General features: G+C 54.6%; 3 protein-coding genes across 3 annotated transcripts; 1 reads left to right on the top strand and 2 right to left on the bottom strand.

Annotated features, from left to right (window-relative positions):
* The first annotated feature begins 709 nt into the window (after positions 1–709).
* Positions 710–4,203, top strand: Crb3 (crumbs cell polarity complex component 3). The gene is made up of 5 exons (XM_021233677.2): positions 710–810; positions 1,026–1,208; positions 2,111–2,172; positions 3,400–3,543; positions 3,914–4,203. The coding sequence occupies exons 2-5, from the start codon at positions 1,133–1,135 to the stop codon at positions 3,986–3,988; spliced, it is 357 nt and encodes a 118-aa protein (XP_021089336.1). The 5' UTR covers positions 710–810; positions 1,026–1,132; the 3' UTR covers positions 3,989–4,203.
* Positions 4,204–4,394: 191 nt separating this feature from the next.
* Dennd1c (DENN domain containing 1C) lies at positions 4,395–17,177 on the bottom strand. Its single transcript, XM_013121420.3, is given in 25 exon segments — positions 4,395–4,691; positions 4,693–4,749; positions 4,751–4,987; positions 5,094–5,301; positions 5,412–5,479; positions 6,113–6,220; positions 6,309–6,353; positions 8,062–8,133; positions 8,368–8,408; positions 8,489–8,582; positions 9,093–9,197; positions 9,601–9,726; positions 9,809–9,910; positions 10,030–10,075; positions 10,342–10,442; positions 12,529–12,639; positions 12,736–12,789; positions 12,885–12,950; positions 13,039–13,119; positions 13,269–13,338; positions 14,060–14,179; positions 15,435–15,484; positions 15,602–15,645; positions 15,762–15,826; positions 17,039–17,177. Coding segments are annotated over 25 exon segments (2,334 nt in total). The 5' UTR covers positions 17,056–17,177; the 3' UTR covers positions 4,395–4,445.
* A 1,721-nt stretch (positions 17,178–18,898) lies between these two features.
* On the bottom strand, positions 18,899–26,309 carry Tubb4a (tubulin beta 4A class IVa). Its single transcript, XM_005081347.4, has 4 exons — positions 26,120–26,309; positions 24,363–24,471; positions 24,123–24,233; positions 18,899–20,431 (listed from the first exon to the last, which is right to left on the bottom strand). The coding sequence occupies exons 1-4, from the start codon at positions 26,174–26,176 to the stop codon at positions 19,374–19,376; spliced, it is 1,335 nt and encodes a 444-aa protein (XP_005081404.1). The 5' UTR covers positions 26,177–26,309; the 3' UTR covers positions 18,899–19,373.
* Positions 26,310–27,100: the final 791 nt, after the last annotated feature.

The following is a 27,100-nucleotide window of genomic DNA, read 5'->3' as shown; positions in this document are numbered from 1 at the left end:
TTTATACATTATACACACAATATACATACAGGCCCGCATGTGTATCTTTCTATAGAACTGGTCCCATACAGGTCGGTTGACTGATTGATTGTGGTGGAACCCAGGGTCTCATGCATGCTAGGGAGGAATTCATGACTGAGTCAGGTGCGATCCTGTCACGTCACTGTGGCTTTTTTAGGTAGGGACTCCACCCCGGAGGCACGTCCTCTGACCTTCGTTAGGTGGTTCCAGGCATGTGTTCTGGCCCTGAGCCACGGCCCAGCCCTCTCTTACCTTTTTATTTTGAAATAGGGTCTCACAGAGTTGCTCAGGCTGGCCTTGAACTTGGGATCCTACTGCCTCAGCCTCCGGAATACCTAGGATGCAGGTTAGCATCCCCAGGCCTGACTTCAGATGTGAAATTTCCAGTGTTACGCACAGAGCCCGCCCCTTACAGGTGTGTATCTTTCTGGCGTGTCGCCACCCCCCTTCCCCGCGTCTGCACACCAATGCTACCGAGGAACCCCAGTGTGTGGTCCTTACACCTGCTGGCTTCCGCCTTTCGCGTTGCTCCCTGTCGCAATGGGGTTCCCGTTACAGGTGCTCTGGCGGCTCGGCCCCGCCCCTCGGCCCCGCCCCTCTCAGCCAGGCTCAGGTGCACAAGCCGGAAGTGCGCTCCCTGCCTAGGTGGGTGACTAAACTTTCCGGGTCACGTGAGCGGGCGGGGCGGGTGGGATCCGGAGCGACGGGGTGAAGGACAGCGACTCGGGGTTCCAGCCCGGGACCTGGGATTGGGAACCTGCGCGAAGTCCCTCTTAGACGCCTGGCCAGGTAGGGAGGCAGGGCGCATAGCCTGCCTTGTCCCTACCTCCTGCTTCCCTTTCCCTGGCCCAGGAACGCCGCCCGAGAGTTAATCTTTAATCTCTGACCCTTGGCGCCGAGGGCGGGGAGCGCACTCCAAGCTTGGTCGCCTGTCGCTGGGGCCTGAGACCAGCTGGGTCACCCCCAACCCCAAGCTGCGGCCTTTCCTTTGGTCTGGTCCCCAGGTCCCTGGTCGCAGGGTCGCAGGTGCCGTCTTCGGCCCCAAGATGCGGTAGAAATTGAAGCCCCGGAGAAGTCCTGCCCTTGGCGCCACCAATCGTCGCCCAAGCTCATGGCGACCCCAGGCCTGCGGCGGCTGCTCTTGGCATTTGGTCTACCGATGCTGCCAGCCGGCTGGAGCCAAACAAGTAGGTACCGTCCCCGGCAGCACTGGGGTCAGAGGAGGGTTCCCGGGTAGAGCTCAGAAGGGTCGGGCGTTTGCGACCCAGAGAGGGTAAAAGATCTGAGGAATGGGCTTGGAATGTGTTTGGGGACCGGTTCCAAAAGCGTCAGGGCTGAACTACAAGTTAGTCTAGCCCACCTCCGAACTTTCCTTTTCTTTTTTTTGCGTTGCTGGGGCTCGAACCCACGTTCTCCTGCACGCTAGGCAAGTGCTCTACCATCAAGCAGACCCCGCACCCGCAGCCCAGGATTCCTGAGTCCTTAAGTCTTGTGGAATTTGGGAGCTGGGGGTTGTTGGGCAGAGCCGGGAGGTGGAGGAGGGGAGGGGAGCCAGGGCACCTGAGTGTGCATAGCTGAGAGTCTTAAGCAGCCAGGGGACCTGGGGGAGGCCTGAAAGCCCAGCTGACAGGGCTGGCCTCGTAGGTGTGGACCTAGCCAGACCTTCCCAGTGTCTCTCGGGTTCCAGTTTCGGGAGCCTGGGGGTGGGGGGGGCTTGTGAGTCACACACTCCAGGGAAAGGTTGAGTCCCGCCCAGGTCCTTAAGAGCCCTGGGCCAGAGTGGTGGTGGTGGGGCACTGTTCTGGAAGCCCTCCATTCTAATGGTCTGGCTGTCAGTGGTGACCTTGGCCAGATTATTCCCCACTGGACTGACGGTGGCCAGAGGAACCAATACCACACCTGAGGGTGGAGTGGGTGGCTTGGCTGCCGTACCTGCAGTCTCTATTCCAACTGGAAACTTGGAAGGAGTTATACTAGGCCTGACTGAGTGGGGTGTGTGTGTGTGTGTGTGTGTGTGTGTGTGTGTCTGTCTGTCTGTCTATGCCTAGTGAACAGCCTGGCATGGAGTTTTTCTCTTTCTATTCCACAGCATTGGACTCTTTCCCAAGTAACGTGACTCTACCCCCAGACTCTGGTTCCAGTGGGGGCCTGGTGAGTTGGGAGGGTGCAAACAGAAGGAGCAGGTGTGTGAGCGACTGTAACACTGACTGGCAACATAGACAGACATTATTATTATTAAGGCTTACACACTCTGGGCATTGCTGCAACCAGCTTACACCCAGTCCCAGCCCTGGATTTCCCTGCCCTCACCGCTCTCTTTTTAAATGGGGTCTCGTTTAGCTCAAACTGGCCTCCAACTTCCTCTGTAGGCGGACGATCTTGAATTCCTTGTCCTGCCTTCACCTCATTGCTGAGTTGACATGCACACCCTCGTGCTGGGTCTATGGGGTGCTGGGGGTCAAACCCAGGATCTTAACCATGCCAGGCAAGCACTCTGCCCACAAAGCCACACCAATGGGACCGTTTAGAGTCTCAGAGTGCTGGGTGGTGGTGGTGCACACCTTTAATCTCAGTGCTGAGGAGGCAGAGGCAGGTGTATCTTTCTGAGTTCAAGGCCAGCCTGGTCTACAGAGCAAATTCCAGAGCTGTTACACAGAGAAACTCTGTCTTCAAAACAAACAAACAAAAGGAGTCCCAGGGTGGACAAGAATATTGCTATTTCGTCTTGCTGGGTGTGGTGGCCCACACACTCTGGAGGGGCAGGAGGAGCTCTGAGTTCAAGGCCAGCCTGATTTACATAGTGAATTCCAGGCTAGGCATGGCTACAGTGAGTTCCTGTCTTTAAAATAAATACCGTTTCTTGCCTGGTGGACCTGGTGATACACACTTGTCACCCCAACACTTAGGAGGCTGAGGCAGGAGGATTGCCACAATTCAAGGCCAGCCTGGGGTATAGATGAGATCATATCCAGAGACCATAAAAGGGCTGGGTGTGGTGACACAAGCCTGTTGTCCCAGTGCTGGCATTGTGGAGGAGGAGACCGGAAACTCAGTTATTCTTAGCTATATAGTAAATTCAAGGCCAGCCTGGGCTACCTGAGACTCTGAACAAACAAACAGAGAACACCAAAGACAGGAAGAAGAAGGCGGAGGAGAGAATGGTATCTGGACAGAGCCCCAAACACTCATATGTCGCCCAGAGTGGGCAGGTGTGAAGAGGGCGAGGACAGAGGTCCCCGTGTGAGAGGTCCTGGGGAGGAGTTTCTAGGTATGGGGATGGCCTGGAAAGCCGACTGGACCCTGCCAGGTGACCTAGCCGGGGTGAGAGCGGGGCTCGCGTGCAGCTGGTCACGCCTGTCCCTCTCCTGCTCTCCGCAGTCTTCAGAGGCCGTTGTAGCCATCAGTGTGGTCTTCTCCATCCTGGGGGTCATCATCCTAGCAGTGCTGCTGTTCCTGCTGATTCGGAAACTTCGAGAAAAGCGCCAGACAGAGGGCACCTACCGGCCCAGCAGTGAGGAGCAGGTGGGTGCCCGAGCTCCACCACCCCCCAACCTCAAGCTGCCCCCGGAGGAGCGGCTCATCTGAACGCTGGGGTGTCAGCCATAGGCCGCGGCCACCACCGCCACCCAGGACTGCCTTGGCATACCCCGGCCCACAGCAGCCACCTCGGAGTCGCGCCAGCCTCTGATGGCTGAGGAGGACTTGGGATGGTGACCTCGGGGGCACCCGGCTGGTGGGCTATGCGGCATGCTGCCTCTGCTTGGCTCTGCATGAAGCTGGGGGTGCCAGGGCCGGGGACCTCGCCTTCTTACCGTATACCTCCTAAGACCTTGCCTCTGCGTGTCTCCTACCGTAACTACAGGCCCAACAAACCTCCTGTCCTTTCTTTCAGTTTTCCCACGCAGCAGCTGAGGCCCGGGCCCCCCAGGACTCGAAGGAGCCAGTGCGGGGCTGCCTGCCCATCTAGCTCCTCCCCCATTTCCCTGTCATCCATCTTCCTACCCTGGGAAAAGGAAGCGCCCTCTCTGGGCGATCAGACTCGCCCAATGCTTAAGGATAGAAGGGAAGAAAGTTCTTCAAAGACCTTGGCTTTCAGGGCAAGGGAAGATGGGGGCTGCTCACTTTTTATATATTTATATGAAATTGATAGTAAGGTATAATAATAAAGTGTTTTTTTTCTTAGATTGTGGGAACATCAGCTTAGATGAATTTGTTTTGAATTGTAGGAGTTTTGGGGATCCTAGCAGAGCGGAAACGGGTGGGGGAAGGGCCTTCAGATGAACATTAAAGATGGTTAGATGTCGCTTCTGGTGGTGGGTGAAGTAGGTAGGTGTCTGAGCTGACACAAGGCCCCAGAGAAATGTACCAAGGGAAAAAAATAATCAGCTTTATTGAGAGCTGGGGTCCCCTTCACACCCCTGCTCTTAGTTTTCAAAACACTTTTTGAGATCAGCAACGCGAGGCTGTCTGGCTGGGGCCCTGTACCAGGTGCTTACTCCCGGCTCCTTGGGCTGGACCCGCGTCTGATTCCGCGGGACCTGGGAAGGCTGGTTTCTGCGGCTCTCTGGAGAATTGGGGCGTGAGGGAGACCGAATGGATTGTAATGTCCCAACAGTGTCAGAGTTGAGCTCTGTGGGGGCAAGAGGTTGGGGGCTGTCTGGGGGGGCCGGCCTGAGTGGGCACCGTGAGGAGCCTGGAGCGAGGGCTTTCTGGGGTCCTAGGGTCCAGCTCGGGGGGGAGCAGAGGGCTCGGGGTCCCCTTGACTGCTGGGGTCTGCCGAAGTGGCTGGAGATGCCGGCGAAGAGATGTCTGAGAGCGGCTGAGAAGAGCCCTTGGAGTAGCATGCAGCCTCTAAAGATGGGGCGTCCTGCAGAGAAGGCAGGTTCCCGGGCAGGGACCAGGGCTGCAAGTCCAGGGATTGTTCATCCTCTTCTAGTTGCCATGGTGACCTCGCTGGGATGTCAGGCTGAGCAGAGCGGGGTGGGGTGGGGGAACAAGGGTGTGGTTGAGGTCAGGTGGGGAAGGGACTGACAGGTTGGGGTTGGGAGGGCGCAGTGGGGAGGGGGTCCTACCAGGCTGAAGCAGCTCTCGGACGCCCCCTGCTGACAGCAGTCCAAGCTCTGGCTGGCCCTCAGCCGACCGCCACTCTTGGTTTCCATGCTCAGACTGTCCAGGATCTCGCTCAACAGATCCAGTTCTTCTCCAGACCCCAGAAAGCTGCCATCTAGAGTTTCCTCTGCCCAGGGACTCTGGGTGTCCTCGGGGCTCAAGGCAGGGCTCCTGGATTGAGGATGGACATCCTGGGCTTGGGCTGCTCCAGGCTATGGCGGCATCCCTCCTCACCAATCATGACCCTTGCTCCTCCGTCTTTGAGCTGCTTCAATTCTTACCTCTCCCCAGGGGGTTCAGAAGGTCCCCCTTCCCGCCTGAGTCTCCTGCTAGGGCGGAGGGGCCTGTTCTGAAAAAGATAAGGTAGGGAGAATGGGGAGAGGCCCAGGAGCTGCGGAATCGGGGCTGGGGCTTCCAGCTTGAATTGGAAAGACAGAGCTAGGCATGTTGCTGCGGGTCTGTCCTCTTAGCGCTCTGCAGCCTGAGGCAGGAGGATCATTGCAAGTTTGAGCCCTGGCTGGCTACATAGTGGAACTCCTCTAAAAGCAAAACAAAGGCTGGGGTGAATCTCTGAGTTTGAGATGAGTTTGGTCTAAAAGCAAACAAAAACACCCAAATCCCCCAAACCACCGGAGCTGAGACAATGGAACTCGGATTTTTAGAGGGCTTGCCTGTCATGCACAGGGTCCTGGATTTGATCTCCAGCACCCTTTAGACAGTGTGACGGACCAGGAGTTCAAAGTCATACTTGGCTGTGGAGTGAGTTTGAGGATAGCCTGAGCTACATTGGGGCCTCAACAAAGGGAAATAGTTTGCCGAACACTGGGAATGAGTGGGGGGCCTGGGGAGAATCCATTGTGTATGTGTGTTAACGTGTGTGTTGTGTACATGCCTGCACGCATGCTGGTCTGGGGTAGGGTGGGGAGGGGGGCGTGCTCCCTCTGTGTGTGTGAGGGTGGTGGTAGGAGGCAGCTATCCTCACCTGCCCAAAGTGTTGGCTGATAGGCAGGCGCTGTTGCAGGCGATCTGAGCGGCTGGCGAGGCTTGGGGTTCTCAGGGAGCCCCCTCTCTGCAGGCCGGAGTCTCCGTCCTGTGGCAGGATGCACGTGTGGGCTGGGGAACCATTCCCACTCCTCTGAATTGCCCACGGGTGGGGAACTCAGCCTGGGTCATCTTACCTTAACCATAAGCAGACTCTGCACACCCTTCAAGCCACTCTTCGCCTAGGATGACAAGCCAGCACTGTTAGACCCGGCACAGGGACACACCTGGGTTCCCGGGATGGCTGTTTTCTGCCACCCACCCCTCTCTGTATCTTCCAAGCTATGTCTGTGCCTTTGACTAATGCACAATATTTCTGGAGGGAGTCACCTGTCATAAACCAAAGGTTTGGCCTCGTGTGTCAGGGTTAAAATCAAATGAAGGATCTGAGGGAAATTTTGAGCTCCAGACATGCCCCCACTAAAAAAGATGGAAGCTAAGTAACAAAGGTAGTCAAATGACCTTGACTGTCAGTGTGTGTGTGGTGTGTCTACTTTTTTTTTTTTTTTTTCGAGACAGGGTTTCTCTGTATTGTTTTGGAGGCTGTCCTGGAACTCGCTCTGTAGACCAGGCTGGCCTTGAACTCACAGAGATCCTCCTGCCTCTGCCTCCCAAGTTCTGGGATTAAAGGCGTGTGCCACCAACGCCCAGCGTGTGTGTCTACTTCTATTCATGTATGTTATTTGGGAGAGAGGGAACATGAGTCATGGCACAAGAATGGAGGGCAGAGTAAACTTGGGTGTCAGCTCTCTCCTGTTGTATGGATTCTAGGGATCAAATGGAGGTTGTCAAATTTGATAGCAGGAGTCATCTTGCCAGCCCTAAATTTTTTTAAAGATTTATTTATTTATTATGAATACAACATCCTGCCTCTATGTATGCTTGCATGCCAGAAGAGGGCATCAGATCTCATTACAGATGGTTGTGAGCCACCCTGTGGTTGCTAGGAATTGAACTCAGGACCCTCTGGAAGAGGAAGAGCAGTCGGCGCTCTTAAGCTCTGAGTCATCTCGTCAGCCCTCCTAAATTTTATTATAAGAACATTTCTATTTATTTATTTTGAGACAGGGTTTCTCTGTGTAGCCCTGACTGTCCTGGAACTCACTCAGAGATCCGCCTGCCTCTGTCTCCCAGATGCTGGGATTAAAGACGTGCGCCACCATCACCTGCCTGTTTTTGAGACAGATTCTTACTATATATAGTCCTGGCTGCCCTGGAGCTTGCTATGTAGACCAGGCTAGCCTCCAACTTTCAGAGATCTACCTGCTTCTGCCCCCCCCAAGTCCTAGGGCTAAAGGCATGCACTGCCATGCCCAGCTTTCTTCTTTGTCTTTCTCATGTAACCCTGGCTTGTCTTAAACTCCCTAAGTAACCTTTGAACCCTCCCATCTCTACCACCCTAGTGCTTGGATGACAGGTGTAGCCGTGGCTGTCCTGGAACTCACTTGGTAGACCAGGCTGGCCTCGAACCCACAGAGGTCCGCCTGCCTCTGCCACCTCAGTGCTGCGATTAAAGGCGTGCGCCACTCCAGCTGGGCTAACACAACCAACTTCTGATCTCCACACATGCACCGTGGCACAAGCAAATACCCCAAATAAATAAATGTAACCCCCCCAAAAAAACCCAAGTTACTGGGTGTGGTGGGGCACACCAAATTCCAGTATTCAGGAGGCAGAGGCGGTGAATCGCTGTAAGTTCAAAGCCAGTCAGGGCCACTTAGTGAGACTCTCTCTCAAAAACAAACCCCAAAGTAGATAGTACATAAGAATGCCAACCTCTGGCTTCCACATGCACAGGCACACATGTGCACACATACACATACAACACAGAGACTCCATCCGTCCCTTCCCCGAGGCCACCCCAGCCAACATAAGCCAGCCCAGCCTCACCGATCGGTACATGTTCCTGACAGCTGGTCGGGTTTTGGCTTTCATTGTATGCAGGAGGGCATCGCCACCTTTCTGTGGGGGGTGGGTGGGAGAGAAAACACCAAAGGGGAGAGAGGAACTCGGGCCCCCGGGTCACCAGGTCTGGACCCCACAGTCCACTCCCGCCTCAGGTTGGCTTCTGCTGGGCAGGCCCCACCCCCGGCCCCCTTGCCTCCACCCGGGAGCTTAACCAAGCCCCTTTCTGGGGCCTGTGGGGAGCGATGGGGTCATGGAGTTGTGGGCAGGAGCAGGGATCGCTTTGATTACCTTTAGACCATCTACCCAGAGCTGGTAGGATCGAAGGGCGCCTGGAGAAAGGGAGAAGGTTGTGATTACTAAGGCAGGCCTAAGCTTGGGGAACTGATGGGGTGGGAGCCCCGGGGCTCACCTGAGGAGGCCCCGCAGCAGGCAGCGATCTCTTGCTCGAATTGGTCTGAGAAGCCTTCCCCAGCATTGAGTTTCTCCAGCCGGGTTTCGATGAACTTGGGGTAGGGAGAGAGATTCAGGGGCAAGCACCAGAAAGCGCCTGTGGTCCCCTGAAGATGTAGGAGGCAGCCAGCCCTGCCAGGTTCCTTCCAAGGTCCCAGGCATCGGGAAACCCAGAAGCTAGGCATGCAACTTGACCCCTGAAGCCAAGATCTGTGCCCGAGTCCATTCTCGCCCTGTCCCCTAGGCCCCGCCTCTTCCCGCCACCCATCCTTATTCCTCACCTTAGGCCGGGGTCTCTCAGGGACCAGAAGCCCATCCTGGATCTCTCCCTAGGCCTCGCCTTCGGGGACCCGCAGCCCATCCTTATCCTCACCTTAGGCCCCGCCTCCAGGGACCGCTTGCCTGTCCTCACCGGCCCCCTAGGCCCCGTCCCCCATGGATCAGCAGTCCGCCCTTTCCCCCTAAGCCCCGCCCTCAGGGAGAAGCTGCCCATCCTTGCCCCTCCCCCTAGGCCCCGCCTCCAGGCCCCGCTCCAGCCGCCCCCTCCCCGGTCCAGCGCTCACCTGCTTGAACAGCTGCAGGTGCACCGCCCTCTTGTGGAAGGTCTGCAGCGGGGACCCCGGCTTCTGAGCCAAGAAAGCTTCCTCACTGAAGGTCACCGGCTGACCCTGGAAGAAGGATTCCTTCCAGAGCTCCCTGTGGTTCTCTGTCTCTCACCATCTCGTTTCCAACCTCATCGCATACCTAGCGAGCACTGACTGGGCGCCTACTGTGTGCCTGAGCCCCGTGCAGGAGCCTCGTGGGACACCTCATCCTCATCTGTAATGTGGCTATCAGCGTTAAATAACGTGTAGGCAAGAGGACTGCTGCCGGGTTGCATATTGGACTTCCAGGGCAGCCTGGGCTACAAGAGACCCCGTCTCAAGAAAAATAAAAAAATCAGGGTGTTCAGGAGTTGAAGGTTCGAGGCCAGTCTATGCTACCTGAGATGGTAAACCTCTTAGTGTTGCGACTTTTCCAGGGACCCTCAAGAGGCCTGTCCCCTGGCATCTCCCCTCCCCACTTACTCACCGGGATGCAGACAAGAGCGTCACGGTACCCTCCAAAGAGCAGGGCCTGGGCTTTGAGGAAGAGCCGGGACACTCCTTCCCCTGGACTGAGCGCCACCTTCCTTAGCCGGAGCCTCAGCAGGGATACCTGGCAACACAGGAGAGACCCTGAGACCCGCAGGGGCGGGGCTCCATCTTGAGGAGCAGGGGCAGGAGGCGGTGGCACTGACTATGTCTGGGGGCAGCGCTTGCACGTCGTCAAAGGGCGTCTCCAGCGTGTTAGAGTCGGCGTTCAACACCACAACATCTTCCAGGGCTTTCTCTCGAACTCTCTATAGGAGACAAACGCAGGCTGTCATTCAGAGCCCCACATAGGGCAGGGGCTCTGAGGGAATGGAGGGAGACGAGGGAATCCCTCCCCAGCCCCAGCCTTGGACGTTGGAATGTTCACCTCGGCTAGACTGGCGTGGACTCCGATGAGGTAGGGCATGGGCGCGCTGTGGAGAGGACGAGAGAGGGCGGTGCGCGCCTTAAACCCCCAAGCCTTTCACCTGTGTTTGCCTTATGTGGCCCAGGCTAGCCTGGAACTCTTTATTTTCTTTTTTAATTTTTTTTTGTGATAGGACCTCACTGTAGACCAGCGTGGCCTGGAACACAGAGATCCTCCTGCCTCCGTCTCCCAGGTGCTAAGAGTAAAGGTTAGCAACGCTGCAGGCTCTCCCTCTGCGCACCCTTCCTCATCCCTCACCGGATCTTTCCTCACCAGCAGTAGTCCAGCAGGTGGGGGGGCAGCGTGGGGATCAAGACGTGCTCCCAGCGCATGGGGTAGAGCAGAGCGCAGGAGGCGTGGACGCAGGCTGTCATCTGGGGGTGAGAAGGACGGAGCTGTTGGAATCGGGTCTTAGACTCCCCACTTCAGGGACCCGGGTCACTGAAGCCGGTGCTTAGGCCTCCCCGATCTGTCCTGTCTCCTCCATCCGTTGCTGGGGAGTTGGGTGGAACTCGGACCCCCTTATGAAGATTTTGGCCAGTTACAGCTCCATGTGCTCAGATTAAAAAATACCTTGAGTTTCACGCAGTGGTTCTGTAATCCCGACACTCACTTAGGAGGTAGAGACAGGGGGATTGCTGTAAGTTTGAGACCAGGCTCAGCTATGGAGCGAGCTCCAGGTCAGTGTGGACTGGAGAGGGACTGTCTCAAAAACAAAACAAACAAACAAACAAACAAACTCCCCAACAAAACAGGTGGACATGATGGCTCAGAGAATAAAGGATCCTGTGTCCGAGTCTGAGGACTTAGTTTAATTCCCAGGGCCGCATATGGTGGAAAGAAAGAGCCAACTCCTACAAATTGTTCTCTGACCTTCACACTCAGGATGTGTGACACAGGCCCCTCACAAGCAAAATCCGTAAGATGTAATTATTTTACAAAGCCAACAACAAGGGCCAAGCGTTGGTGGCACACACCTTTAATCCCAGCACTTGGGAGGCAGAGGCAGGTGGATCTCTGTGAGTTCGAGACCAGCCTGGCCTACAGAGCTAGTTCCAGGACAGCCTCCAAAACAATACAGAAAAACCCTGTCTCGAAAAACCAAAAAAAAAAAAAAAACCCAAACAAACAAAAAACAAACAAACAAACAAAAAAAAACAAAGCCAACAACAAAATAAACAAGTCCACAGAAACAAACCCAGAATTGAAGATATGGCACTGTAATTAGAAGTTGCCTAGTCTGGACAAAGCTCTGGGTCTCAACTGAAGAACCAAAAAACCCAAATAAACAAAAACCCATAAAAACCATAAAGTTGGCACCCAGCTAGGCAGTGGTGGCACATGCCTTTAATCCCAGCGCTCAGGAGGCAGAGGCAGATGGATCTCTGTGAGTTCTAGGATAGCCTGGTCTACAGAGTGAGTTCCAGGACAGCTACACAGTGAGACCCTCTCTTGAAAAAAAAACAAAAACAAAACAAATAAAACAAAGCAAAAACCAAAACAAAAAAGTTGAACACACAGAAACACACTCAAGGGGCAGGAGAGGCGGCTCAGTGCAGGATAAGGCACCGGCTACTCTGCCCAGGAGCCCGTTCTCCACCACCTCGAGGTTGCTCGCTACCGCCTCTAACGCCAGGTCCTGGGATCTTCTTCCCGCCTCTTCCCTTGCCACAAGCTGACATACACATTTGAAAAAAATCCTTAAAAATACTGAAAACATAAATCAGAACAAGGACATAAAAACAAAATTGTGTTTATTTGTGAGAGACACACACTCGTGGACATCGGAGGACAATTTGTAGGAGTCGGGTCGGGTCTTTCCACCATGTGTCCCTGGGTATTGAACTCAGGTCCTCAAGACTTGGCTGTAGGCACCTCTGCTCTCTGAGCCATATCACTGGTCCTAGAATTAAAAAAAAATTCCCTCTATCTGTCTGTCTGTCTAGCTGTCATCTATCTATCTATCTATCTATCTATCTATCTATCTATCTATCTGGGTCTCATCAGGTTAGCCTCAAACTAGGTATTTCAGGGTGATCTCGACCTTCTGGTTTTTTTTTTTTGTTGTTGTTTGTTTTGTTTTGTTTTTCGAGACAGGGTTTCTCTGTGTAGCTTTGGAGGCTGTCCTGGAACTAGCTCTTGTAGACCAGGCTGGTCTCGAACTCACAGAGATCTGCCTGCCTCTGCCTCCCGAGTGCTGGGATTACAGGCAATCTTGACCTTCTGATCTTCCCACCTCAGGCTCTGGGAGCTGGGATTACAGGTGCATTAATGCCATGCCGACCAGACCTGGGAATGGAACCCAGGACCTCATCCTTGCTAGGCGAGAGCTCTCTATCCACTGAGCTATGACCCCGTCATCGGGTTACGTGTGCCACCAAAGAGGAGGCGCCACTGTGCATTCTCCTCAGATTGTCCCCACAGCCCTAGGGTCCCACAGGGGAGGAGGTCTCGCCTCACCGTGCTGAGCTTGCTGGCTGTGAGCAAAACCCTCCTCTCAGCCAACAGCGCCGCGAAGAGCCCCACGATGTTCTCATCCGTCACAGCGACCACCAGCTCCGTGAGATTCCTCTGGGGGACAGAGAGGCACAGCGGCTGGGCGTGGGGGGAAGAGCCAAGATTCCCCACCTCACCTTCCGTCCTCCACACTACGTCCTCCTTACTCACGTTCTCAGGGATAGACGGCAGGCCGGCAGAATCCGGGGCCACAAAACAAGAAAGCTAGGTGGGGACATCGGGAGAAGATTCAGTCGGCCTGCACTGGTGATGGAGGCCTCACCTCCGGGGGGGTGTGTGTGTGTGGGTGCCCCACTCACCAGCTTGCTATTCCCTAGGGTAGGAGGCAGGATCCCACACTCGCTCCACAAGGCCAAGCTGCTGCCCTGGGGGAAGGCATAACTGTGGGGTGGTCCCCGGCTTGCAGGCTCCCAGGAGGCCAACAAGCCAGCACCAAAGACCTGAGCTACTCACCGTCTCTGGTTCCCCTGGAAACCCTCGTCCAGGGAGAGGGTGTTGCTGCAAGTTCCGTAGGAGTTCTTCAGCCTCTGAGACCTGAGGGATGCAGGAGGGGTTTGCCCTGGAGGGTCCATTTGGGACTCTGAGGGTCTCGGCTCGGGCTGTGGGATCCTGAGAAGGCCTCAGCTAGGGTAAGGTGATTGACGGAAGGACTGGGGTGGGGACTGAGGGTAAGCTGCTCTCACTTGGTTCTGGGCTAGGAGGTCCCCCACAATATTGAGGATCTTGTAGAACACTTCAAACCAGGGCAGGTGGCTGGAGAGAGAAGGCGGGGAGGGGTCGGGTTTAGAAAGTGTTCCCAAGAGACTTGGTAATTTTACAAATGTATTGTTTGAGAATTTCAAGTATGCATACTATGTATCTTGACCAAATCCACCCTCATACCCTCCTCTTCACTCCCCTTATTTTCCTCTTTCAATTTCAAGCAAAAATTTTTTTTAAACCTATTGAACCTGCCAGCTCTCAGGAGGCAGAGGCAGGCAGATCTCTGGGAGATCGAGGCCAGCCTGCTCTACATAATGAGTTCCAGGCCAGCCAGGGCTACATAGTGAGACCATCTCAAACCTAGGAATCCCCCACCAACCCCCCCTCCACTGAATCCACTTAGTGTTATCTGTAAGTGCATGGGTGTAGGGCCATGGAGCCTCCCAAGAGATCAGATGCTCCCTACCAAATGGCAACCTCATGGGCTGCCCCCAACCATGCTGGGACTTGGGCTGACTGGTGGCAGGCAGGTCTTGTGTCTCTGTGCACTGTGAGCATGACAGTTTCCCTCTGGTCCTTCCGGCCTTTGGCTCTTCCGGTCTCTGCATTCCCTCGGCCTTGTGTGGAGGGCGGGGATTGATTGTCCTGTTTGGGGCTGGACACTCTGCAGCTCCTACACTTTTACCAGTCACGGGTTTCTGTGTTCACCATGAGGCCTGGTGTTTGGTTCCCATCTGGCCCTGCTTGGTTTCCGGTCCACAGCGTCACCCACCTGAGGATGCAGAGGCAACTACACGCGCCAGCTCGAAGGCGGCAGAAGCCGAATCTGCGGTTGCCCACCAGGTCCGTGAGGGCGAAGGTGAAATGCTGGACCGCAGGACTGGGCGGCTCCCTGGAGGGGGAAGGGCGATGGTGGAGACTGGGCATTCTTGCCCCCCCCACGCCCCACGGATGGCTGGTAAATTCATGGCTTCTTTGTTCACTTGGTGTCTGAGCTCAGTATTTTGTGGGTCTCCTTGAGTCAGGGACTCTGAATCCTGGAGGCCGATCTCATAGCTCCATCACTAAGCTGTGTGCCCTGTAAGACTGAGGACCTGGGTCCTAGCTCCTGTACCCACCACTGAAAAGAAAGAAAACCTGGAGGCCGGCGGGGGGTGGTGGCTTATCAAGGGAAGATGCCTTCCATGCAGGCCTGACAGTGAGCATTTGGTCTCTAGAGACCCACGTGGTGGAAGGAGAGAACCAACTCCACGGAGTTATCCTCTGACCTCGGACTCCTGTGGCACAGGCACCCTGCTCCGCCATTCGCCAGCAGTAACAATAAATAGAACAGAATAAAATTAAGTATGGTGTACTGGTGAGCTCTTATAATCCAGAGCCAGAGAGGTGAAATTATGGAGGCCCTCGGGCCCCATGGCCAGCCTATAAAGCTTCCTTGAAGACTTCCAAGCCAGTGAGAGTCCCTGTCTCTAAAATCAAGGTGAATGTGTGCATAGGGACTGGAGAGACGGCCCAGTGGTTAGAGCACATGGCGGCTCCCAATGTCTGTAATTCCAGCTCCAGGGGATCTGATGCCCTCTTTTGACCTCTCCAGGCAGCAGCTCACATGTGGTGCACACACACATGCAGGCCAAAGCACCCGTACACAGGAAAGAAATCTAAAACAGAAAACCAAGCCGAACCAAGGTGGTTGCTGGTGAGATCGGTTTACATAACACACGAGAGAAGTGGCCATGTGGTGGTGGCATACGCCTTCAATTCCGGAGGCTGAGGCCGGCAGCCTGGTCTACATGGTGAGTTCCAGAACAGCCAGGGCTATGTGGAGAGACCCTGTCTCAAAAGTCCCCAGAATGAAAATAAATAAATAAAATAGAAAGAAAGAAGGAAGGAAGGAAGGGAGGAAGGAAGGAAAGAAGATGGTTGGCTTCTGGAAAATGACAAGAGATCTTCCTCTCACCTCCACATGAGGTGCTCACCCATGAACACACACTCACTCTGACACTGAGTTCCCCTAGAGGGCCCCTGGTTTCCAGAGTCCTTAGGTTCTTGGATCTCTGGGTCCCTGTGTCTACAGTTCCTTAGTTGTCAGGGTCCTTCTTGGGGTCCCTAAGAGCCTTGGAGTCCCCACCTCTCTGTCCCCTCCATACCTCTGTATGTCAAAAGGGAAACAAAACTTGGGCACCATCTGCATAGCCTCCTGGAGGGGAAAGAGGCATTAATGCATGGCTTTTGTAGGCCGCACCTCCATTCAGGGTTCAAGCCCCCACACCTGCCCCAAGCCAGCCCTGGAGTGACAAGGGTGCTTCCTGAATACCTGTTCCCGAAAGTCTGGAGGGAATTGCCGCAGGATCGGGGGATCTGTGGGAAGAGCAGGCCAGCTGAGCCCCCATCCTCCCTCCCTCCCTCCCTCCCTCCCTCCCTCCCTCCCTCCCTCCCTCCCTCCCATCCTTCCAGGCCCAGCCCTCCCAGCTTACCCTCCTCCAGGGAGTGGGGGCAGCCTGCTTCGAAGAACCAGTCAAACACAGCAGGGGGCTGTCTTCTGTGGGCATGAGGGGTCTTTAGTGGGTATGTGCGTGTGTGTGTGTGTGTGTGTGTGTGTGTGTGTGTGTGTTCTCTGTTTTGCATGTGTGTGTTGGTGTGGGCGCCCTGAGGGGTGGAGCTGGGTGTGAATGCTGCTGAAAGATGGGGGTAGGCAGAGAAGAGAAGAAAAAAGAAAGGAAACCAGCATGGTGGCCATACCTTCAATCCCAGGTAGATCTCTGGGGGTTCAAGGCCTGCCTTGTCTACATGTGAGTTCCAGGTCAATCAGGACTATATACTGAGACCCTGTCTCCAAAGAGAGAGATAGAGACAGAGAAGAGAGAGAGAGAGCAGGGTGAGAGAAAGGAGAGGGAGAGAGACCGAGGATAAGAGAGAGAGAGACAGACAGAGAGACAGACAGAGACAGAGAGACAGAGAGTAGGGACAGGTGAGGTACTCCTGTGCCTTTGATTCTGGGTCTAAAAAGTGTGTGTGTGGGTGAGTGAGTGTGCATGTGTGTATGTGTGAGTGTGTGTGTGTGTGTGTGTGTGAGAGAGAGAGATTCTGTCTGGTGTCTGTCCCTTAAACCTGTGGGGCAGAGCTGCAGTGTCTCAGGTGAGTACCCGGTGTCCTGTTTCTTTTCTTCCTGTGCCTTTGAGCGCCTTTAGGGTTTGTCCTTGTGTTTCTGAGAGAGTTTTTGTGGGGTCCACATTCCACAGCAGAGAAAGAAGCGCAAGGTGCCCCAGCACTGAGCTGAAAGCCCCACAGCATCCCCTTCCCTGCTGACTGTGGCATCTAGAAGATTCTGGGGCCTCTGCTTTCAGAGGCCAATACCCTTTCTCATCCGGTTACACCCTGACATGGGCGCCTCCAGCATCTCATCGGCATGTGGACACAAGGCACCCAGGAGCCCCCCACTAAGGTTGACACCCGGTCTCCCACCATCCCCTCTCACACCCATCCCCTCCCGGAAATCCCCTTCCTAAAGCACACCGCCCTTACTGGGGCATCACACTCCTAAAATCCCTGATCCGGATCCAGGAAAATTGAAGAGGAACCACCCATGGCCTGAGCAGGTCCCTGGAGGTCCACTCCTGTGGGTGGGTGCCTGTGCCTCCTGGGCCCTCCCTCGCCCAAGCCCCAGCTACCATGTATTTTGCTTTTTGCTTTTTTTTTCCTGTCTCAGGCCTGGCAATCTTGCAGCACAGGATGGAGGGAAGTGAGCTCTTACTTCTCTGTGGATCCCATGGTCTCCGCAGGGCAGGGCTGGCCCAGCTGGGCCCTTTCCCGGGGCTCCGGGGCTCCCAGGCCTGGGGAGCCTGTCCTTGCTTGGGGCAAGGCCCCTGATCTGCTCAGCTTCCTGTGTGGCTGAGAGAGGAAGTATAACAGGGTGACGCTCCAGACGAAGGAGGCCCCTGCCCCCACTGCTGTAAGCAACTCAGGCGTCCTGGTTTCCTAGCCTAGGTGGAGACAGGGTTGGTAAGAAGCAGGGCAGGCTGGGAGGCCCAGCTTCACCTTATGGCCTCCATGGTGACACCCAGGTCCTTTCTTTCTGGGCCCTCTGAGTACTGAATGTCTGTGAAGACCACTCAGGTAACTGCCCGTTGTTTCTGTTTCATTTACAGGAGCAGCTACACTGAAGGGCAAAAGAGGGTGACAAAGGGTGACTGTTGGGGTCCTGCAGGAGTTCCTGATGGAGACACAGAGAGGCTCAGAATCCAGGTAAGGTGGTATGTGGGTATGTGCACATACACACACCTCATACACACACACACCCCTCGTATACATCACACACACACACACAGCACCCTCATATACATCCATTACACACACACCTCATATACATCCCTTACACACACACCCCTCATATACATCCCTTACACACACACACACCTCATATACATCTCACACACACACACCCCTCATATACATCCCTTACACACACACACACCTCATATACATCTCACACACACACACCCCTCATATACATCCCTTACACACACACACCTCATATACATCCCTTACACACACACACCCCTCATATACATCCCTTACACACACACACCTCATATACATCCCTTACACACACACACCCCTCATATACATCCCTTACACACACACACCCCTCATATACATCCCTTACACACACCCCCCTCATATACATCTCACACACACACACCCCTCATATACATCCCTTACACACACACACCCCTCATATACATCCCTTACACACACACCCCTCATATACATCCCTTACACACACACCCCTCATATACATCCCTTACACACACACACCTCATATACATCCCTTACACACACACCCCTCATATACATCCCTTACACACACACCCCTCATATACATCCCTTACACACACACACCTCATATACATCCCTTACACACACACCCCTCATATACATCCCTTACACACACACACCTCATATACATCTCACACACACACCCCACGCACCTCATATACACACCCACATCTCATTTACATCCCCATACACACCCCTCACACACACACCACACACACACACCTCATACACATCCCTCACATACACACACACCTCACTGAGAGAGGTCACAGAACCGACTGAAGACAGGCCCGGGTGTTATTGAACTTAGGGTCCCTGTCTGTACCCCAAGAAGTTAAGTTTAGGGTACTGAGGTGTGGCTCAGCAGCTAAGAGCAAGGACTGCTCTCTCACAAGCTCAGTCCCCGCACCCACACGAGTCCCCGCGCCCACACGAGTCCCCGCACCCACATATAAAAACTGATTAAAGAAAAGTCAAGTGTGGCACCCAGCCTCGAGAAGCCAATTTTTTTTTTTTTTTTTTGGTTTTTCGAGACAGGGTTTCTCTGTATTGTTTTGGAGGCTGTTGGTCCAGCCTGGCCTTGAACTCACAGAGATCTGCCTGCCTCTGCCTCCGGAGTGCTGGGACTAAAGGCGTGCGCCACCACCGCCCGGCCTTTCCTCTCTTTTTTATATCTTTTATTCATTCAGTTTTCAGTGACTCCCCTCCACCCTGTAGGGCCACCCCCCTCCCTGGCTGCCCTCAGAGAAGAAAATAAATTGAACAGAGGACCACATCAAAGCAATGACTCATTTATTGATCATCAGAGAGCAGGGTGGGGTAGGCAGCGGGGAGGAGCTCTGTCACCCCAGGCCACAGGCCTCTCTTTCCTCTCCTTCCTGCTCTTCCCTGGTAAAGCCAAGCTGGTAGCAACTGAGCACCAGGGAGGGCGCTCGGGGCATGGGGAAACGTAACTCAAGATCTAGAGAGGTATCTGAGGATGTCAGAGGTGGGGAACGGTTCAGAGTACGGGGAAGCGCCGTCGGAGGTGAAGTGTGGGTGTGGGGGGCGGGAGTCATGGGAATTAGGAGAACCCTTCCAGGCAGGGTTGGAGAGAAAGCGGGGTGAAGCAAGTTAAGCAACAGGGTTCTAGGCGTGGACAGTGTTAGTGGGGCACAAGGAAGACCCTCCCGGGATCCGAGGGGGTGGGGCCGCTTGGGGTCAAAGCTTCGCTGGTGGGCCGCAGGGGCAGAGCGACGGCAGCAGGAGGCTTAGGCCACCTCCTCTTCGGCCTCCTCCTCGAACTCGCCCTCCTCGGCCGTGGCATCCTGGTACTGCTGGTACTCGGACACCAGGTCGTTCATGTTGCTCTCTGCTTCCGTAAACTCCATCTCGTCCATGCCCTCGCCCGTGTACCAGTGCAGGAAGGCCTTGCGCCGGAACATGGCGGTGAACTGCTCCGAGATGCGCTTGAAGAGCTCCTGGATGGCGGTGCTGTTGCCGATGAAGGTGGCTGCCATCTTCAGGCCCCGAGGGGGGATGTCACACACGGCCGTCTTGACGTTGTTGGGGATCCACTCCACGAAGTAGCTGCTGTTCTTACTCTGCACGCTCAGCATCTGCTCGTCCACCTCCTTCATGGACATGCGCCCCCGGAAGACGGCAGCCACCGTCAGGTAGCGGCCGTGCCTCGGGTCGCACGCGGCCATCATGTTCTTGGCGTCGAACATCTGCTGGGTGAGCTCGGGCACGGTGAGGGCCCGGTACTGCTGGCTGCCCCGGCTGGTCAGGGGCGCGAATCCCGGCATGAAGAAATGCAGGCGAGGGAAGGGCACCATGTTCACCGCCAGCTTCCGAAGATCCGCGTTGAGCTGGCCTGGGAAGCGCAGGCAGGTGGTCACCCCGCTCATGGTGGCTGACACCAGGTGGTTGAGGTCCCCGTAGGTGGGCGTGGTGAGCTTGAGCGTGCGGAAGCAGATGTCGTACAGGGCCTCGTTGTCGATGCAGTAGGTCTCGTCGGTGTTCTCCACCAGCTGGTGCACCGACAGCGTGGCGTTGTAGGGCTCCACCACCGTGTCGGACACCTTGGGCGACGGCACCACGCTGAAGGTGTTCATGATCCTGTCCGGGAACTCCTCCCGGATCTTGCTGATGAGCAGGGTCCCCATGCCGGAGCCGGTGCCGCCGCCCAGCGAGTGTGTGAGCTGGAAGCCCTGCAGACAGTCACAGCTTTCCGCCTCCTTCCGCACCACGTCCAGGACCGCGTCCACTAACTCCGCGCCCTCCGTGTAGTGACCCTTGGCCCAGTTGTTGCCGGCTCCGGATTGACCTGGGGAAGGGACGGGCTTGGATTCGCAGGCATGGGGAAGAGTAGGGGCCGGGGGGACCCTTCAACCTGAATCATTAGACCAGGAATTGACAAGAGTGCCCGACCAGGCTCGGAGGGTAGAGCCCTGCCTTGCACGAATGAGGCCCTGGGTTCCATCTCGCCAGGGCAGAAGCTAGGTGTGCTGGTCTCACCTGTCATTCCAGCACTCAGGAGGTGGCGGCAGGAGGATCAGGCGTGCCTGGGCTACCCTGTCTCAGTAACTAATAAATAATGAAAAGGTTGTGAGAATGTTAGCGTTAGTATTATTTTAATGACTGAATTTACTTTTGGGGACTGTGGTGGTTAGTTTTATTTTACTTATTTATTTTATTTTAGCTGCGTGTGGTGGTGTGCACCTTTATCTCAGCACTGGGGAGGCAGAGCAGGCAGAGCTCTGTGAGTCCAGCCTGGTCTACATACCGAGATCCAGGACAGCCAGGGCTACACAGTGAAACTTTTTAAACAAACAAAGCTCTATTCTTATGCATGTGCACGTGAGTACATGTTTCCATGCCTGGAGCTGGAGATGCAGGTGGCTGTGAGCCACCGTGTGGTTGCTGGGAATACTAGAGTCCTCTGGAAGAGCAGCCAGTGCTGTTAGTCACTGAGCCATCTCTCCAGCCCCCTCCCCCAGTTGTTTTTCTTAGGTGGTTATATTTTATTTACTTATTTTTGGTTTTTTGAGACAGAGTTTCTTTGTGCAGCCTTGGCTGTCCCGGAACTCACTCTGTAGGTCAGGCTGGCCTGGAACTCAGATATCCGCCTGCCTCTGCCTCCCGAGTGCTGGGACTAAAGGCGTGCGCCACCACCGCCCGGCTATTTTATTTTTCCTACAGGTTCTCAGTGTGGAGCCCTGGCTGCTCATGAACTCTGCTGTCTGCCTGCTGAGTGCTGTGGTGGCTGGGGTAGGCAGCATGCCCGGCTTGAATTATTTGTTTATTTCGACACAGGGTCTTAAATAGCCCAGGCTGGTCTCAAACCCCATGTGTAGCCAAGGATAACCCTGAACTCCCGAGCCTCCAGCTCCGATGAATGCTGACATCAGGAAATCCAGTTTCTGTGGTGCTGGTGCTCGCCAGACCTATTCCCTCCTGCCTCTGCCTCCGTCTATTCCCCTCATGGTCTCCGCCCCAGTCACACAGGCGTCCTGGTGCCTCCTCCATTACACCAGGGCTATTTGTCAGCCAAGACATAAAAATCATACACATTGGCAGAGGGCCACACTGTATTTTGATACAGGGCTATACTGTTCAGTGTTTGAATTAGAATAAAGATAAAGACTTCCCCAAATGCATATCACTGTTTTATTTGTCCTAAAAACATTTAAAATCTTCCCACCAGCTGCTTGATATCCTGCATACTGTCACTGTCTGCAGTGTGTAATAATACAGCACAGCTATTATTGCTAACAACACTCAGTTAGTACCGTAATAGGCATAAATAGTAATTGATTCTTTATTACCAAACAATTATCATTATTAAAATGTGACTAATTTAATTACATAGCTATTTTCCAAATTTTATTTTATTGTTTTATTCATTTAATTTTTTTCTGAGACAGGGTCTCACTATGTATCCCTGACTGTTCAGGAACTCTTCTGTAGATCAGGCTGGCTTCAAACTCAGATCCTCCAGTCTCTGCCTCCAGAGTGCTGGGATTAAAGGTATGTGCTACCATGCCCAGTTTATTTTATTCTTTTTTTTTCGAGACAGGGTTTCTCTGTGTAGCCTTGGCTGTCCTTGAACTCATTCTGTAGACCAGGCTGGCCTTGAATTCACAGAGATCCGCCTGCCTGTGCCTCCTGGGTGCCGGGATTAAAGGCGTACACAACCACTGCCCAGTCTCATGCATACTTTTTTAAGTGTGTGAGTGTTTTGCCCGCGTGTTTGTCTGTGCACCACGAATGCAGTGCCCTTAGAGGCCAGAGATGAAGATAGTTGAAGGACCATCAGGGTCCTGGGAGTCACACGGGATCCCCTGCTAGGGCAAAGTGCTGTTAACTGTTAAGCCATCTCTCCAGCGCCGATTATTATGTTATAATAATTATTATAGTTAATAGTGTTTCAACTTTGACACACCTTCATCCAGAAGCTAGAAGACTCCTACAAAAAGCTAAATAAAACCATACTCCGTAAGTTTGAAAATCTCTGCCTCCTCCCAGTGCCTTGACCTGGTTCCGGCTTCTCACGTCTGTGCTCCCTGCAGCAGCCAGAGGGCGCCCGTGAGCCGAGTCCGTCCCTGCTATCCCTACATTACACCCCGCCCCTCCCCCGCACCGCTTCCTCCCCACAAGCCCCGCTCGCCCTGCCCTGTTCCCTCCCGCCTCCTCCATCTCTCCTCTTATCCCTCTGCTCGAGTCACGCGGCCCTCCTGGCTGCTCCTCCATCAGCTCTGGGACCTGTGCACCAGCCAGTCTGGCTGCCTGGAATTCCTTCCCCACCGGTATTCTCACGGCCCCTAGCTCACCTCCAGCTCCTTGTCACCTCTGTGAGAGTGTGTGCCTGCGGGCGCGTGGGTATGTGTGAGTGCGCGTGTGGGCGTGCCCGTGAATGCACACGTGTATGGGGGTCAATGTCTGGTGTCTTCCTCTCTCTCCACTTTATTTATTATTGAGACAGGATCCTCTCATGGCTAGACTGGCTGGCCAGCAAGCTCCAGGGTTTCGCCTGTCACTATTCTTCCCGGAGATAGGGATACAGACATGAGTCCCTGTGCTTGTAGTTTTAAATGGGTGCTTGGGATTTGAACTCACATCTTTATGCTTGCTCAGGGAGCACTTTACCAACTGAGTCAACTCCCCCAAGCCTCCTCTCAATCTTTTCCTTTCTCTCTGTCTCCCTTTCTCACTCCCTCTCTCCCCCCTCTCTTTTCTCTCTGCCTTCCTTTCTTATCTCCTCCTCTCAGTCTGTCTCTGGGACACACACTTTGTTTTCTTGCTCTTTGGCTCACTTACTTTTTTGTATCTTTCTCTCCTCAGCCATTTCCGGAGGCCCTTGTGTGTGTCATACCCACACAGGCACACTGTTACCTTCCACAGACTTTGTATCCATCGGAAAGCGGAAACTCACTTGCCCCAGGTCCCTGGCTGGGGCTACAGTAGGGAAGAAGCAGCTGCCTGCTTGCTCCCTGCTTGACCTGCTACCATCCCCGTAGAGCTGACATTCTCAGGATGGACTGTAGATGGATTGCTAAACACCAGCCCTGTGGTCATGGACTGACTCCTCTCCTAATCGGAAGATGAGCTCAGAGCCCTTCCAGAGGACAGTGTGGTGTCTACACAGAACCTCCTTACCTCCTTCCTACATCCTCCATCTCCAGAGGGTGGAGCTCAGGGGCTACCACGCTCCTCTGGCATGCACAGAACCCTGGGCTCCACTCCCAGCACCGCAGAAATCCCCGTGGCATCCCAGAACTGGGAAGGTGGCACCAGGAGAGTCAGAAATTCAGGGTCATTTTAAGCTGCCTCAGTTAGTTCAAGGCCAACCTCAGCTATGTGGAGAGTTGGAGGCTAGCCTAGGCTAGGCTGGTGTCCCTAATCAAATCCCCAACTGCCCCGTCCCCTCTGAGTCTGCAGCAATCATCGTAGGCTCTTTGGTGCTAGTTACAAACGAAAACAAACATGTTGTATGCCCACACCGGAGAGGGACTTACCGAACACAAAGTTGTCTGGCCTGAAGATCTGGCCAAAAGGGCCGGAGCGGACGGAGTCCATGGTGCCAGGTTCCAGGTCAACCAGCACGGCTCTGGGAACATAATTTCCACCTGTGGGGATGGCAGATGGAGGGTGACTGGGGTGAGCAGCAGGCCCAGCAGGCTCCTGGGCACATCCTGTCCCTTTTTGCCAGCCTACACCCCCACACCAGAAGGTGTCCACCCCGCTGATTACCTTACCTGTGGCCTCATTGTAGTAGACATTGATTCTTTCCAACTGGAGGTCACTATCCCCGTGATAGGTCCCGGTGGGGTCGATGCCGTGTTCATCACTGATAACTTCCCAGAACTAGATGGAGGTGTGTGATGGCACAGTTGAATAGATTGTCCTTTTGTCATTGTTGTTTAAGAACAGTTTGTTTTATGTGGGCGTGCATCACCGAATGCTTGAGTGGAGGCCAGAGGACAACTTGCCCGAGGCACTTCCTTCCGGCCTGTGTGTCCTGGCGTCAAACTTGGGTCGTTGGGCTTGGCCATAAGCATCAGAGGAGCCATGTTGCCTGCCCTATTGTTTGTTTGTTTGATGTTGGGGTGGGTGATCGGAAGGGTTGAGTAGCTTTTTTTTTTATTTGCTGTTTTAAAATTTTTTTTTAGAGAGAACTGATGAGCAAAGGGGTTAAGACTGGACTGGTTTAACCCACAGAGACAGCTGACCTGAACAAGGGGGAGCTCTTGGACCCCACTGATGACTGGGTAGACAGCATGGGACTGACCCAGACCCCCTGAATGTGGGTGTCGGCGAGGTAATCTATGGGGCCTTGGGTAGTATTAATCCCTGGCATACAGGGGGCTGGAGAGGTGGCTCAGAGGTTGGGAGCACTGACTGCTCTTCCAGAGGTCTTGAGTTCGGTTCCCAGCAACCACATGGTGGCTGACGTCCATCTACAATCCCTGGCATACAAAAGGACTTTGGGTGTCCATCCCACAATGAGGGAGGCTCTCTCAGCCTGGACTCTTGTGGGAGGGCCTAGGCCCTGCCCTGGATGAAATGACAGACTCTGGAGATCCACCATGGAGGGCATCACCCTCCCTGGGGATCAGAGTGGAGATTGGGTGGGGGACTGTGGGACCTGGTGAGGAGGGTGGGGGAGAAGGGGAGGGAGAGGGAGCTGGGATTGACATGTGATGCAAGCTTGTTTTTGACTTAAATAAAAATGAAAAAAAATTTAAATTTTTAATTTTTTAGGCAGTGTCTCCTATAGACCAGGCTAGCTTGAAATTCACTAGATAGCCTAGGGTGATACTGAACTCCTGTCTCCATCCTCCTGGTGGCTGGGGTGACAGGTGTGAAGCACAACACCTGGACAAATGCATGTATGTATGTATGTATGCATGCATGCATGCATGCATGTATGTATGTATGTATGTATGTATCGACACAGGGTTTCATATAGCCCAGGTTGGCCTCCGACTTACTGTGTATGCGAGACTGTTTTTTGGGCTCCTGCCTCTACCTCCCAAGTGCTAAGACTGGGTCACAATGACACTCGGGAAGGGCTGAGAGATGCTGTGTCTGGAACACCCTTCCAGCCACTTCTCCAATTGCTGACTGTCCTCCTGAGAGGTGACTGGGGAACCCAGAGCCACAGCTAAGCATGAGCCAGCAAGAAGCAAGAGAAGAGGGGGTAGGGACAGGCTGGGCCCCATCGGAGCCACTCGGTGCCAGCCCACCCCGTCGGCAGCCCTGGGAGGAGGGGCCGTGCCTCTTTGTGCCAGGCAGCTGAGGGTGACAGTAGCCCAGCTGTGAGGACAGCTGTGACCAAGGGACACAGGCCAGGCCCTGCCCCCATCACCGGCCTCTTTGTTCCCGGCCCGGCTCTGCCCTGTCTCCCCTCCCCCACCACCCTGGTATGCAGAATTCTTGGGTGAGTCTTAGGAGATCCAAAGACCCCTCTCTGCGACCCTCCCGTCTCCACGCCCTCTCCAGCCCGGCGCACCTTGGCCCCGATCTGGTTGCCGCATTGCCCGGCTTGCAGGTGCACGATTTCCCGCATGGTGGTGGCGCTGCTGGTACCCGCAGATGGGCCGGTGTTGACGGGCCTCTGTGGCTCTGGCTCTGGAGACCGGATGAGGTGGCTGCGGAGCTGTCTCTGCGTCCCCGGGCGCTTCTATATCAGCGGAGCCGTACTCGCGTCACGGCCGGGTCACCCGCGAGCTCCGCCTCCTGGGCTCGCCTAGGATGCTCGATGGGAGGGATGGAGGGATGGAGGGAGGATGGAAGGAGGGGTCTGGAGATGTCGGACTCTCCCAGGGCAAGCACCTTTTCCGAGACCTCATGGTCCCGGCTTATCCCGACTCCAGCTTCCAGATGCCATCAGTAACTCGTCCCTCTGCACTCGGGTTTCATAGAGACGGCATGGAGAGGTGCCATGGGTTTTGTAAACACCATCTAGGACAGCACCCCCCAACCCCAGCCCTAGTCCCTGCCTCAGTGTCTCTGTCTTCTGTCTCTTCTCCAGTTCAGGCGAGATCTCCCTACTTACTCAGAACCTTTTTAGAGGCACAGAAGGGTGGTGGTTCTGAGCCCCAGGATCTCTGGAGTCGAGATTTGGTTTCAGGGTGTCAGATGTGGGCATGGGGTTGGGGGATGTCTCTTGGTATCTTCTACAGTTTTTCTTTCACATTTGCACAGGCTGGGAACTGTTCTGAGGAGCCCTGGAAGGCCCTAGAACTCCTTTGGGTCTCTTGAAAGATGGATATCATTCCCAGGAGGACTTGGAGACTAACACAAGAGGGCTAAGTCTCAGAGCTGGACCCCGCAAACAGCGGGGTGCTCCCCTACACCAACATGTCTTTGCTTCCGTGTTGATAAGTATTTATTTAATTAGCGGGCTTCCTATATAGCTCAGGCTAGCCTGGAACTCACTGTGTTGCTCAGGCTGGCCTTGAACTCATGAACTTCCTGCCTTCAGCCTCTG

Source organism: Mesocricetus auratus, unplaced genomic scaffold (genome assembly GCF_017639785.1).
Source record: "Mesocricetus auratus isolate SY011 unplaced genomic scaffold, BCM_Maur_2.0 Super-Scaffold_100676, whole genome shotgun sequence".
NCBI classification, from domain to species: domain Eukaryota; kingdom Metazoa; phylum Chordata; class Mammalia; order Rodentia; family Cricetidae; genus Mesocricetus; species Mesocricetus auratus.
Note: the sequence above shows the minus strand (reverse complement) of the source record. Positions and strands in the feature narration are given on the sequence as shown.

Coding starts and splice junctions, on each gene's coding strand:
- Crb3 (XM_021233677.2), top strand. CDS start 1,133: ATGGCGACCCCAGGCCTGCGGCGGCTGCTCTTGGCATTTGGTCTACCG. Junction 1,209..2,110: donor AGCCGGCTGGAGCCAAACAA/GTAGGTACCGTC, acceptor TCTATTCCACAG/CATTGGACTCTTTCCCAAGT. Junction 3,544..3,913: donor GGCCCAGCAGTGAGGAGCAG/GTGGGTGCCCGA, acceptor CCTTTCTTTCAG/TTTTCCCACGCAGCAGCTGA.
- Tubb4a (XM_005081347.4), bottom strand. CDS start 26,176: ATGCGGGAAATCGTGCACCTGCAAGCCGGGCAATGCGGCAACCAGATC. Junction 24,472..26,119: donor GCAACCAGATCGGGGCCAAG/GTGCGCCGGGCT, acceptor ACCTCCATCTAG/TTCTGGGAAGTTATCAGTGA. Junction 20,432..24,122: donor GCCAGACAACTTTGTGTTCG/GTAAGTCCCTCT, acceptor TCCCTTCCCCAG/GTCAATCCGGAGCCGGCAAC.